General features: G+C 38.0%; 2 protein-coding genes across 4 annotated transcripts; one reads left to right on the top strand and one right to left on the bottom strand.

The window, feature by feature from the left end:
• Positions 1–765: 765 nt before the first annotated feature.
• LOC113209942 (SET domain-containing protein SmydA-8-like) lies at positions 766–5,307 on the bottom strand. The gene is made up of 8 exons (XM_026427718.2): positions 4,997–5,307; positions 4,266–4,507; positions 3,996–4,170; positions 3,623–3,927; positions 3,257–3,539; positions 2,875–3,177; positions 2,606–2,790; positions 766–2,534 (listed from the first exon to the last, which is right to left on the bottom strand). The coding sequence occupies exons 1-8, from the start codon at positions 5,007–5,009 to the stop codon at positions 2,400–2,402; spliced, it is 1,641 nt and encodes a 546-aa protein (XP_026283503.2). The 5' UTR covers positions 5,010–5,307; the 3' UTR covers positions 766–2,399.
• Positions 5,308–5,739: 432 nt separating this feature from the next.
• LOC113210113 (ADP-ribosylation factor-like protein 8B-A) lies at positions 5,740–12,398 on the top strand. 3 transcript variants are annotated; one of them, XR_008011818.1, is made up of 5 exons: positions 5,741–6,015; positions 6,487–6,641; positions 6,726–6,887; positions 6,978–7,315; positions 9,932–12,398. XR_008011818.1 is itself a non-coding variant. In XM_026427944.2 (4 exons), the coding sequence occupies exons 1-4, from the start codon at positions 5,893–5,895 to the stop codon at positions 9,711–9,713; spliced, it is 561 nt and encodes a 186-aa protein (XP_026283729.1). In that variant the 5' UTR covers positions 5,740–5,892; the 3' UTR covers positions 9,714–12,398. The 3 variants fall into 3 exon arrangements, 2 of the variants coding, with proteins under 2 accessions (XP_026283729.1, XP_052128977.1); XM_026427944.2 differs by lacking the exon at positions 6,978–7,315 and having other exon boundaries at positions 5,740–6,015; positions 9,593–12,398; XM_052273017.1 differs by lacking the exon at positions 9,932–12,398 and having other exon boundaries at positions 6,978–9,268.
• Positions 12,399–13,818: the final 1,420 nt, after the last annotated feature.

Genomic DNA, 13,818 nt, shown 5'->3' with positions numbered 1-13,818 from the left:
TCCTTTAACACCTCAAGTTGTGTTGATCATTTGTATGTGGACATCTGTACATCATGTTCACTCATATCATAAATGATAATGTGGCCAAGTTTGAGCTAGTCTGCATACATAAATAAATGTTGTTAGATGAGTGATGTATGGCTATTTTGTTGTGTTCAGCTCCTGGGTTCAAAATGAATGCATTAGCTTTCTTACTCCAGGAGGTCATAAATGACCTCTTTAAGTGATGGCAAGTATATTCCCTTCCATTCAATTTAATTATTGTAGATAATTTAATTCCTAATTGAATGTTAGACACTCTTTTCTTGTTACTTGTAATAACTTTTTATCTTCATTTGGTACTTGATGTAATTGTTGAATCCTCTGATAAACTCCTGTGCTGTGATATTTTTGTTATGTATTTCATGACTTCTCCACAGGAGTGACAGTTTGTTGAGTGAGAATTAACTGAAAGCTTTAATTTTTATATCTGTAGTGTCATTATTTTTTATTTCTATTGATTCAGTAAGCAATACTTTTAATGTAAAGTTGCTTGCTGTTTGCCATGAGGTATTTCTGTTTAGTGCCATTTCAATGTGTTACACTCTCTTCTTACTCTCTTTTGTTTTTAGTATGAGTAAATCAAAAATACCCGAACTGTTGAGGACAGTTCTTGTTGTAAATTAACGTTAACAGCCCAATATGCAAGGGCCTCAGCATATTTATCTTTCTTCTCATTGTCTTTCATGTTTTATGGTGTTCAGGTTTGATTAGACATGAACACTAGGTTGCACAAAATTTATTGAAACATAGTTGTTACCTTACAAGCATTCTCATATTTTCTATTGTATATTGCAAGCTATGCATACTTAATTAATTACGTGGAGATTCAACAAGATCTTATAGTAATCTTACTTATTGAAACTATGCTGTTATTAATGTTCTGTGAGGATCTTAACCAAACAAATTCATCACAGATCTCAATTGAAAGTACACTTTGTACACACAATGGATTTATTCAGGTATTTATAGTGTGGATTTATGAGTCATATGCAAGTCAAAAAATTTCTCTTTTATATCTAACGAGGAAATAATGTTTGCAAATCAGTTATTTCATAATCATACTTCATGTTCGGACACTGTGATGTTACTTCATATTTCTGATGCATTTACTTAATTACATTTCCACAATGCTTAGGTTTTTGTGCAATACCATCAAGACATTTGCTACCATACAAATTTGTTCTTTATTTACTTCTTACTTTCTTTTCTTATTGATTTAGTTTCAATATCACAATTATTTTTCAGGAATATGTTTGACCACTCTGCCATTCTCTATTGAATGTTAAACATAATTTTTCTAAATTTGCTGATATTTTTACAAATTTGACATTTTTTTATTTGCTGTATGCGTCATGCATCTTCCCCAGGCGAACACTTCTCTCACAATGACATTTGTGATCTCTGTATGGTATGACCTACTATGTCACAACTTTTCCACCTGGGAGGACACTAGAGATTTTAACGAAAATATGTTACTGTGACGCCCATGGTGATTTTGTGACTAAAATGTTTTTGTTGAGTTTTTGCTTGTTTCAATTTGTATTAGTGTTTTGGTCCTTAAATTCTCAGATGCATAATAGTGTAGTGTTAATTCAGTCTGCAATATGTTCATATTGTAGTTTATACTTGTCTGATAAATTATTGTTACATAATTTTAATTTTCCTCTCAGATTTTTGGAAAAATGTATGTTTTTGACATAAGATATGAGGGAGTTGCTAAATACCAATATTAAGGGAGTAAAGAAAAGATTTACCCAGTGAGAAATTGCTGTATGAAAAATTATATCAAAACAACATTGTTGCATACTAGGTCGACTTTTGGATGTTCCACTTATGTCCGCACTGGGTAGCTACTACCCTGGTAGTGCAAATGTGCTTAAAATGCAACAATGCACTTCAAAATGGTCATAATAGGTCCTACATTTTTAGCGCATTTAACACACATTGTGCACATGAAATTCGCATTTTACTCACTAATGTGCACTAAACACGCCCAAAATGTTGGACCTTTTAAGCGTATTTTGATGTGCTTCTCCGCACTGGTGCTACTAGGGTATGGACTGTTCTTTCTAACCAATGAGTAAAAAGACACAGGTATAATAACTTGAGTTACAATATCAACATTGGGTAGAAAGGACAGGCTATGAGTTTCCTCTATAATCTGTACTCCCTTGGACTGCCACTGTGCCATATATGACCATATACAGCAGTACATTTTCATCCAAAACTAATATCATGGTTTTATTATTAAACTAATTTTCCTCCTTCGTCCTTTACTTTATAATTGCATCCATGTTCCAAATCACTGTCTTGAGATTCAAATAAATCTTTTGTATCAAAAATTAATACAAGTGAATTTAAGCATTCATACCCATCCGTTTGCAGCAATTATGAAACTCCCTTACTTTTGACTCAACATCTGCTTTTCTTGCTGGTTCTTGTAGAATTGATACAGCTTCATCTAGGAAAGCCTTAGCCGTTTTTGTAGACTCCTGTGTGTTAGAAACATGTCAAGTAGTGAACTAACATTCAAATCTATTTTTTCATATTTTTCTTTGCCTACCTTAGCCTCTTTCAAAGTGATCAACTTATCTCTCAGCTCTCTTTTTGTCTGCTCCATCAGTGTTTCTTGTAGTTGCATAAGTAAGAAAGCACGAGTCTTTGAAAATCCAGGATGAAGTATTTTTGCAATATCCAGCATTTCTTGGCACAGCTGAACTTTGTAGACCAGTAAGCTGTTTTCAAGCTCTAGAGAAGTCAGGTTTAAGAATGAAAAGGAGGGATAAAAAGGTTACTCTGTTTGACCGTGCTTGTCTTTTCATTTCAAAATACCTTTCAGGTAGTAGCCTGGACTATGTCCCAAAATATCAAATATAAGAGAAATCTTTATTTGAAGAATGTAGGTAGAAGTCGAATGAAGCAATCCTTCAGATCCAAGCTGTTTGTTTATAAATTCTTTGTACTTTGACAACTGAGGATTTTCGTCCAAGTACTGTTTAGCGGTTCTTAGTTCCTTGTGAGTTCGTATCATTTCTGATGCAGATACTTTGTTTTGGCATTGAGGATCCTGGCATTGCCAGTCAGCTGTTAATTTTAGGGGACTTGTTGACAGCAGTAGATTTAGTTTTCCTTTCTCTATCAAATCAAGAAGCAAACACATAATAAGAGAGCACTTTCACAGAAGACGTCATTCATCCAACACTTTGAAAATTACCTCGACATGTAATGCATCTGACTGAATCCAAATACAAGCCCATGTCAGTGGGATCATTGCATCGAGAACAGCAACAATCGAAGTATTTTGTTGTTCTCAAGTGTGTAAGACGTTTCAATGTCCCATTTAATCGGTCCATGTAAGTTATGTTAATGCTTCCTCCCTTTGGAATGTTTTGCTCAGCCATAAGAGCCATTTCAAATTTCTCACCCACATAACAGAGACGGGCGTTTGGGTTGCAGGCATGTGCCATCATTGACCCCATGTAATATAAAGCCCTGCCCTGTAAATGCATTTTAAAATTGAAACAAAACAGGGACAGCAATCATGAAACTTCATTCTGTAAAATAATACTTGTGACTTTACCGCCTGGTTTAGATCTGAACGAGCAACTTCAAATGCATTAGTGTCAAATATGGCTAGGACTGTTGCAATATCCTCTTCTTTAAAGTCACGCAATTTTAACAAGTTATGAATAAAGTTAGTCACTGACCGAACTTTAAAATTAAATTCAGGATTGCGTCGATGCTCCTGTATGTGAGTCTGGAGCGTCATCAATTTCTTGTAATCTTTTGGTGGTAGCAATAGGGCGCGGATTGGAACTATAGATCCATACCAGGACCATTGGTTTAGTTCTTCCAACCCTCCAAGAATAGTAACTTTTCCACAGTCTGTAAAATAGGGGAACAAGAGTATAAGTTGACTCAATGCAAGGATCTATCTGATGTTAAATACACACCTCTGCCCATATAGAAACCAGCCTTCGACATTGCGCTACATTCTGGTCTGTGCTGTTCATCCTTTTGACAGTCTGGAGAGCACAGTGGCCACCCACACACTGTACATTGATACCAGTCATCAGGTTCATTTTCAAGGCGCCTGCAACAACTTAAGCAGACTGGCTCTGAACTCATCTGAAAATTCAAGTTTTACTTTCTCTATGTTGTGACAGGAACAAATAAGTTCTATAAAGTATTATAGTGTCAAGGGAATTCCACCTGGTACTCACCTGAGGCCCACATACAAGTGGTTTTGATTTCATAATGAATTTTCCAGCTTTAATATCCTGTGTGGCTTCTAGGTATCTGCCAAGTATAGGGTCCTTGGATATTTTATATGGCGCACATGTGTGCTTATGGCCGCTCTGCCAGTGAGCGAGTTGGTGCTCTTTCCCACAGTAGTATACGGAGAGACAACCGGCGCATGCTCGCCCGGGGGCGTTGCACACGGCACATGGGCCGTCCGCGGACACTGGAAGCGTCATTAGTTTGCTTTATGTGAGTATTTTCGTAACATTTTGAGATTAACGCCCTTGTGCACAGGTACAAAACTACAGGCGATCGTTGTGACAAAAGGTTGCCGAAAATCAGCAGCTCCATAAAGCTCCGAGAGAGTAGGCAACCGAGCTGCATGTCCTCGTGCCACACTGCCGCACAAGGGGCTACAGCACGAGCCGCTCACGCGACAGAGCAGCACGAGCAGCACACGCACACCGCGCTGTGCGACCCGAGTAGGATTTTCTTACGTCGTGACTCTGTCACCCAGACGTCAAAGTCAGATTTTGCGTCACATAGAATCAGAATGACGCCAGGATCAGAAAATCGACAAAATGAGACTTCATTTGACGCCTACAGTGACAGAGTAACAGCTCAAATTCCTCCTTGGGTTCTCAGTACTGGAAGACTGCTGGAATAAGGGTTACACCGGCCGGGGGGAGGGGGGAATTCCCCCTTTACTCACTTTGCGAGTCCATGACGCCTTATCTACTACTGATTCTGGGAAAATACCCCTGCTGTTGAGCTCTGATCTTCGAAAGACTGTTTTCTGTTAGTTCATCCCGAGCCCGGGCTAAAGCTGTGAAGCTGGGATCCGTCCCCATGTCCCGATGGCACCATGGCAGCCAGCCAGCAGAGGGGTGGATGGAGGGAAGAGGGGAATTACTCGAAATAGACCAATGCGAGACAGACGCACTGTCGCAGGGACATACGCGTTAACGTTTCCGATTCAGGGGTTTAAATATTCATCAGGAAAGGACAAGGCTCCCAAAATCAAGCAATGTTTTATTATTTTTTTTTTTTTTTTTTGTTGTTGTTTTTTGAACGGTGGAAACCATTAAATTTCTTTGTACATTACGCTAGCAGTCAACATTCTATATAATTGTTGGGAAATATTGCAGATTCGCCCAAGTTACAGTCCCAGTCTCCTGAGGGTCGATCTGACAAGTTTGAATTACGCTGTCTTTTGTGGGATAACACTGCAACACCGTCGTTCGCGCTTGTAAGACATACGTAAAGTGAATCTATTAAATACAAAGACAAATAACTATGAAGTAAATAGAAGAAATAAAGGTTTTGCAGTAAGATTAAGCGCGATTGATATTTATAAGCATTAATAGTGAGAAATAAATGAGATCATAGGAAACTCAACCCATGAGCGTAGTAGCGAGTGGCTGCAGGCGACAGGCGACGGCGACAGCTCATGCTGCGGCGGCGGTTGTGGTTGTAGTGGCAGGGGTGTGGATTTTTGTTCTTGTGCTCATCCCTCGCTCGAGGAGTGTAACTTTACCTCTTGCGCCTTTGCTCGTCGTGCCGTGGATGAGTTTTTGACATTGCGTTGTAATATATAATTTACTCAAAATGTTGGCCTTAGTAAATAGAATTTTGGATTGGTTTAAGAGCTTGTTTTGGAAAGAAGAAATGGAACTGACACTTGTCGGTTTACAATGTTCTGGCAAAACAACCTTCGTTAATGTGATTGCGGTATGTATTTTTACTTTGAGTTACTTAAATTGAATTTGTTGAACTTTGACGGAAAATTTTGCGGTCAAGCGAAGAATGTGGCCTTTGGACTCTATGTCAAATTACCATCTGTTTTTCACATAACCTCAAAACGTCAAAGTTGAACTACTGATTAACTAAGTATTAGAATTCTGCATTGTTGTTGAAAGCAATTTTAATTATTCCGTTTCCTTTTTCGTTGTTAATAACTGTAACCATGCTTCAGTTCATAAATTCTTCACTATGTATTATCTACAAATGTAGTTGATGACTGGTGCTGTTCTCTCTATATACTTACTTTGTTTGTTCTTGCTTATCTTTTAAAGCCATCAATAGTCAAACGCATTAACATTTCTCTTTCTTTGTGGAGTTTTCTTAGCCTTGTCAAAATAATGTGCGTTCATAAGTTTTCACACATGAGCAACAATGACATTTTACATTTTATATTTTCAGTCAGGGCAGTTTAACCAAGATATGATACCAACAGTGGGTTTCAACATGCGGAAAATCACTAAGGGCAATGTCACTATCAAAGTCTGGGATATTGGAGGACAACCTCGATTCCGATCAATGTGGGAACGTTATTGCCGTGGTGTTAATGCTATAGTGTAAGTATTCATCCAATCAGCATTATGTGCCAAGTTTGTATTAAAGTTGATGTAAAGTGTTAAAAAATCCGTTTCTGTTTCTAGTTACATGGTTGATGCAGCTGATCCTGATAAAATTGAAGCATCAAGAAATGAACTTCACAACTTACTGGACAAACCACAGCTTATGGGTATTCCAGTTTTAGTTTTGGGTAATAAGAGAGACCTTCCTACTTGTCTGGATGAGAAGGAACTCATTGACAGAATGTAAGTACAATCGGTGCTATGTTTATAAATTTTGCTGTTAGCAGATTGTAAAAGTTGATTATTTTCTATTTATTTGTGTTTTCATTTCAGGAACTTGTGTGCAATTCAGGATAGAGAAATCTGCTGTTATTCCATTTCATGTAAAGAAAAAGATAACATTGACATCACACTACAGTGGCTAATTGCTCATTCTAAATCTGGAGGTCGTTAAGCGTTCCACCCTCTTTTCATTGTGTAAAATCCTGAGTTGATCCCGGCCCTTGGGCAATTTGCACAGCTGTTACATGTTATGTTGCATGGCATTTAGTTTCTCACACATCTTAAGTATTACAAGACTGTTAGATAGTTGATTGTATTTGTTATCAATGTTTCCTCCTTGGACCCTATTTTAAGTACATTCAAATTTATGTTACTAATGCTTAGTTTAAGTTTTTTTTTCCTAATTTGTTTCTAGTAGTTCTATTTCCTGGAAAGAAAATGTTATTGGTACATTGTACATTGTAGTACTAGATGTCAGTTGAACTAAGCTCCAGACAAGTCACAATTTCAACAGTTTTCTTATGGAATGGTGTTGCAGTTTGTACATTGAGGTGTTATTTCTCAGGGCCTCCAAATTTATACTTTGGTGTAATTAGATTGGGATCAGCATCTTCTCCGGATATAATTGTGCTAGGCATTATTTTCTTACAGTTGATATCGGGTTCTCAGCTTCACTTAATTTGCTCATTCTGTTAGATCGGTAAAACTTTGCAGAAATTAAAAAATAATTCTTTGGAACATATTCTGTGTAGAACTTGCATCAAAAGGAAACCAAAATTTAGAGCCATATGGGTGAACCATCCATCCATTCCTTTCTAGACAGTAGTTGTAATATTTCAATGACCAGAAAACATCTCTCTTCATAAAATGTAACAGATATGTGGGATGGATGTAGTATAATCAATAGATATGAGGCTCGATGTACTGAAAGAGCCAGAGCATTTAACTCAAGAAAATTATGTTTTCTTGAGAAATCGTATTTAATCAAGGATCTGTTTTTGTTTATTTTGTTATCTATATTCATGCAAAACTCTTGCCTGTTGTTAATTTACATTTACTTCATTGGTTATGTAATCAAAGTGACTAACAATCAGTTACTAGAGAAACTCAAACGCTAGCAGCCTGTTTGTGCTTCCAGGTCATTTTACCGGAATGTTACAAAGTGCAACAACTTCTATTCTGCCCATAATGGGTGTTAGTTAGCTGCAGTGTTTCAGCTTCTCAACACAGCTGGGTCCAAGTGGAGAACGTTGTGGTGTGTAACTATCAATTAGAATTTTTGTGTGAAGTCTCCATTTATTGTATTCATTGTAGAATGTGGGCACTTCATTAATGAACTGGAACCAAGTAATTTGGAGTGTTATGCTGCTGTTGTTGAAGTTTTTATTCTTAGCTGCTCTTTTAGTCATTGGTTTTTGCTTTTAATTTCTAAAGCAGATCACAATGCAGCAATCAAGTTATATCTTTTAAATTTTATTCATAGTTTTTATCCTTTCTACCTAACATTGCCCCCACTGACATCTTTCAGCAATACAACTTAAGTGAAAGGATCATTTGAAGGCGGCAACCTTTGTGAATAGTAGCCACCATAGGGGGGTAGAAGGGTGTTGTCATTTTATTTGTAATTGGTTTTGATTTGACATTGTGATAGCATCACAGAACTTCTGTGTGCATTTTGTAGGTATGGCAAACTGCTCTCTGATTGCTGGTTGGAATTTGGCTGAAAAAATATTTAGTGATTTCCTTGTTTGTTTTGATTATTATTTTTTGTCTTTTGTTTTAAAGTCGAAAAATACCATGAACTTTTCTATTAGAGCATGTTGCTGTTGTAATACATGTATTTCTTTTCTTTTTGTTTGCTGATTTCAAGAACAGCTCTTTGCTAAAGTAGCTGTTACAGAGACATCTAATTTTTGTTTTGGAATTGTGTAAAGGCTGGTACAGTCAGTTAGTATGATTAATGAATTATAACTGTGGTTGATCTTTTAATTGTTGGCACTTTCTTTTTACAAGATTGTTAGCATTTTAATCAATTCATTAACTTCAGTTTAAAAGATGGCAAAGTGACAAACAAAACTGTTTTTTTTTTATTTGGTGAAAAACTGAATGGAGAAGAGAATTTGATCTGTTTCTTTTAAAACTCTAATTGGATTGTTGCCCCTTATAATATTAGTGATCTACAATATTGTTGAAATTCTTGCTTCTCAAACAATGTAACTTAGTGAAAACGTACATTAACTGGTCACCTTTACCTTCCAATGTGATCTCTCTATCTTTTACTAGAACACTAAATTGTTTTAATTTACTTCCACAGTTTTCTTTTTTTTTTTTTACAACCAAAATACTGGAAACCATTTATTTTGTCATGGCTGAAACTTTATTGAATTTCTTCAAAAGAATGGCTGTATGCAAATTTACATGGTTGATGCAGCTGATCCTGATAAAATTGAAGCATCAAGAAATGAACTTCACAACTTACTGGACAAACCACAGCTTATGGGTATTCCAGTTTTAGTTTTGGGTAATAAGAGAGACCTTCCTACTTGTCTGGATGAGAAGGAACTCATTGACAGAATGTAAGTACAATCGGTGCTATGTTTATAAATTTTGCTGTTAGCAGATTGTAAAAGTTGATTATTTTCTATTTATTTGTGTTTTCATTTCAGGAACTTGTGTGCAATTCAGGATAGAGAAATCTGCTGTTATTCCATTTCATGTAAAGAAAAAGATAACATTGACATCACACTACAGTGGCTAATTGCTCATTCTAAATCTGGAGGTCGTTAAGCGTTCCACCCTCTTTTCATTGTGTAAAATCCTGAGTTGATCCCGGCCCTTGGGCAATTTGCACAGCTGTTACATGTTATGTTGCATGGCATTTAGTTTCTCACACATCTTAAGTATTACAAGACTGTTAGATAGTTGATTGTATTTGTTATCAATGTTTCCTCCTTGGACCCTATTTTAAGTACATTCAAATTTATGTTACTAATGCTTAGTTTAAGTTTTTTTTTCCTAATTTGTTTCTAGTAGTTCTATTTCCTGGAAAGAAAATGTTATTGGTACATTGTACATTGTAGTACTAGATGTCAGTTGAACTAAGCTCCAGACAAGTCACAATTTCAATAGTTTTCTTATGGAATGGTGTTGCAGTTTGTACATTGAGGTGTTATTTCTCAGGGCCTCCAAATTTATACTTTGGTGTAATTAGATTGGGATCAGCATCTTCTCCGGATATAATTGTGCTAGGCATTATTTTCTTACAGTTGATATCGGGTTCTCAGCTTCACTTAATTTGCTCATTCTGTTAGATCGGTAAAACTTTGCAGAAATTAAAAAATAATTCTTTGGAACATATTCTGTGTAGCACTTGCATCAAAAGGAAACCAAAATTTAGAGCCATATGGGTGAACCATCCATCCATTCCTTTCTAGACAGTAGTTGTAATATTTCAATGACCAGAAAACATCTCTCTTCATAAAATGTAACAGATATGTGGGATGGATGTAGTATAATCAATAGATATGAGGCTCGATGTACTGAAAGAGCCAGAGCATTTAACTCAAGAAAATTATGTTTTCTTGAGAAATCGTATTTAATCAAGGATCTGTTTTTGTTTATTTTGTTATCTATATTCATGCAAAACTCTTGCCTGTTATTAATTTACATTGACTTCATTGGTTATGTAATCAAAGTGACTAACAATCAGTTACTAGAGAAACTCAAACGCTAGCAGCCTGTTTGTGCTTCCAGGTCATTTTACCGGAATGTTACAAAGTGCAACAACTTCTATTCTGCCCATAATGGGTGTTAGTTAGCTGCAGTGTTTCAGCTTCTCAACACAGCTGGGTCCAAGTGGAGAACGTTGTGGTGTGTAACTATCAATTAGAATTTTTGTGTGAAGTCTCCATTTATTGTATTCATTGTAGAATGTGGGCACTTCATTAATGAACTGGAACCAAGTAATTTGGAGTGTTATGCTGCTGTTGTTGAAGTTTTTATTCTTAGCTGCTCTTTTAGTCATTGGTTTTTGCTTTTAATTTCTAAAGCAGATCACAATGCAGCAATCAAGTTATATCTTTTAAATTTTATTCATAGTTTTTATCCTTTCTACCTAACATTGCCCCCACTGACATCTTTCAGCAATACAACTTAAGTGAAAGGATCATTTGAAGGCGGCAACCTTTGTGAATAGTAGCCACCATAGGGGGGTAGAAGGGTGTTGTCATTTTATTTGTAATTGGTTTTGATTTGACATTGTGATAGCATCACAGAACTTCTGTGTGCATTTTGTAGGTATGGCAAACTGCTCTCTGATTGCTGGTTGGAATTTGGCTGAAAAAATATTTAGTGATTTCCTTGTTTGTTTTGATTATTATTTTTTGTCTTTTGTTTTAAAGTCGAAAAATACCATGAACTTTTCTATTAGAGCATGTTGCTGTTGTAATACATGTATTTCTTTTCTTTTTGTTTGCTGATTTCAAGAACAGCTCTTTGCTAAAGTAGCTGTTACAGAGACATCTAATTTTTGTTTTGGAATTGTGTAAAGGCTGGTACAGTCAGTTAGTATGATTAATGAATTATAACTGTGGTTGATCTTTTAATTGTTGGCACTTTCTTTTTACAAGATTGTTAGCATTTTAATCAATTCATTAACTTCAGTTTAAAAGATGGCAAAGTGACAAACAAAACTTTTTTTTTTATTTGGTGAAAAACTGAATGGAGAAGAGAATTTGATCTGTTTCTTTTAAAACTCTAATTGGATTGTTGCCCCTTTTAATATTAGTGATCTACAATATTGTTGAAATTCTTGCTTCTCAAACAATGTAACTTAGTGAAAACGTACATTAACTGGTCACCTTTACCTTCCAATGTGATCTCTCTATCTTTTACTAGAACACTAAATTGTTTTAATTTACTTCCACAGTTTTCTTTTTTTTTTTTTACAACCAAAATACTGGAAACCATTTATTTTGTCATGGCTGAAACTTTATTGAATTTCTTCAAAAGAATGGCTGTATGCAAATTATACAGTAATACAACATGTATAGATATACTATATATATAAAGTGAGATGTCATAAAAATGTTGTGAGACAATTTTGTTCTAGTCCATGTTAAGCCAAGCCCCCACTCCTTCAATGTCATGGTGAACATTATACTTTTGTTGTAAGATATTATGATGTAGTGTAAATGCTTTCTAATGTAAGCAAGTTAATTTTGCATTCGTGCACACTAAAAGTTTTCTCTTCTGAAAAATAACCAACAACAAAAAGAACAGTTTTTATTTTGGAGACTCTTGTTAAAGATATGTGATAGAAAGCCATGGATCTCTGATATAGTGCATATTTAAAGAAGATTGCTGGTGTCAAAGATATCATGTAGATTATGTGTCTTACATATTAATTTAAAAGCTTCTGAAATACACATGAGAGAGTTGTCTAGGTAGTCATCTCCTCTGACACAAACATTATGATCGCAAGGTTTTCTTTTTTGATATACTTGGAATGCGGCGTGTGCGTTCAGGTCTCCATTTTTATTAATCCTAACGGTCTTATGTCCCGCTAAAACATCTTTGTAGTTTTCCCTCCACACTTTTCACGGGGTGCGTTCTAAGAGCAGGATAAACCAAGTGGCTGATTCACCCAGCGCAGCTCCCCCCACTCCTCCGCCACCCGCCCCGCGCCTGCAGCCCCTGCTGCCAGTGCATAGGCAACCCACCGTACTGGCATGTAAGAGCCGGGACAGCCGGCACCGCATTCCTACGTGCGGGCTGGTTGCACTCGCACGTCCCAAAAGGCGCCGTCGTCAAGGGCGGTTAGCAAGCCCGCTCGCATGCCTGCGTGCGGTACAGTATAACTACAAAAGTGCGCAGGATGAATCAGCCACCTGGTATAACCGTACATTGGCTTCTCGGGGGCACATTCACGGCCTTCAGGCAGGGGTTAAAAGGCGTGTTTGAGTAAGTAAAATTCCTGACTTAGTTTAAGGTACGGGGCTTGACGATTAATTTCCAATGCAGAGGCATCACCTGGCTCATCGTGTTACTTTGGGCGGACGTGCTAGGAGTGTAATTGGGTGTCACCCCCCGCCCCCTGCCGCGCGCAGCCCGACCTACGACGTGCTGATGTGATGGGGTGGCGATCTCTTCTCCGTGGGGGAGTGGAGCGGAGCGGTATAGTACCCGCGCATGCCCCGCCTTTAGCCCCGCCGCGTTCTGTTATCGACCCGGCGGGCCGTCGGGTAGGGGAGGCTCGACTGAGGGGAGGGAGGGAGGGGGGGGGGCTAATTAAAATAAAGCTCAACACACATCACAGCGCGAGGCTAGCGGCCGAGGCCTACCGCCGGCACCGCCGCGCCGGCCGGGAGGGGGAGCACCCACCCCTACACGGGGGCTGCGTCCGCGGTAGGCGCGCCCCTGCTGTAATGAGCGGCGCTGGCGCTGGCGCCCCGCTCGGCCCGGACGCAGCCGCCGCTCCGAGCGACGCGCAATCACTCGCAAATGGCGCCCATAGATAGTCTGATGCAGGGGGAGGCCCCACCTCGGCCACGGGCCTCGGCCTCTCGCGGCGGTCACCGCCCCGGAGTGGAGACAGCTCCATGATGAGGTGAGCTCGCGCCCGCCACAGCCCGGCGCAGCCACCTACATCACGCATCAACGACATCAATTCGATTTTGTCCAGCAAATCGATGAATTTTCGAATTGACGTCGATTTGAAACTTCATTTCTCACTATGGGTCCTGGCCATAGTCTAGACACACAATTTCTAGTTTTTTAGGCAGTCGTTTATTTCCTGTTGAAATGAAACAAAATGGGTGCCTTTTACAGACATGACTCAAATGCACATACGATAATTATTACCTCGACAATTATCGTGATTACGTCTGAATTT

The sequence above is a fragment of the Frankliniella occidentalis genome, unplaced genomic scaffold, assembly GCF_000697945.3.
Source record: "Frankliniella occidentalis isolate FOCC.00 unplaced genomic scaffold, Focc_3.1 Scaffold240, whole genome shotgun sequence".
In the NCBI taxonomy this organism is placed as follows: domain Eukaryota; kingdom Metazoa; phylum Arthropoda; class Insecta; order Thysanoptera; family Thripidae; genus Frankliniella; species Frankliniella occidentalis.
Note: the sequence above shows the minus strand (reverse complement) of the source record. Positions and strands in the feature narration are given on the sequence as shown.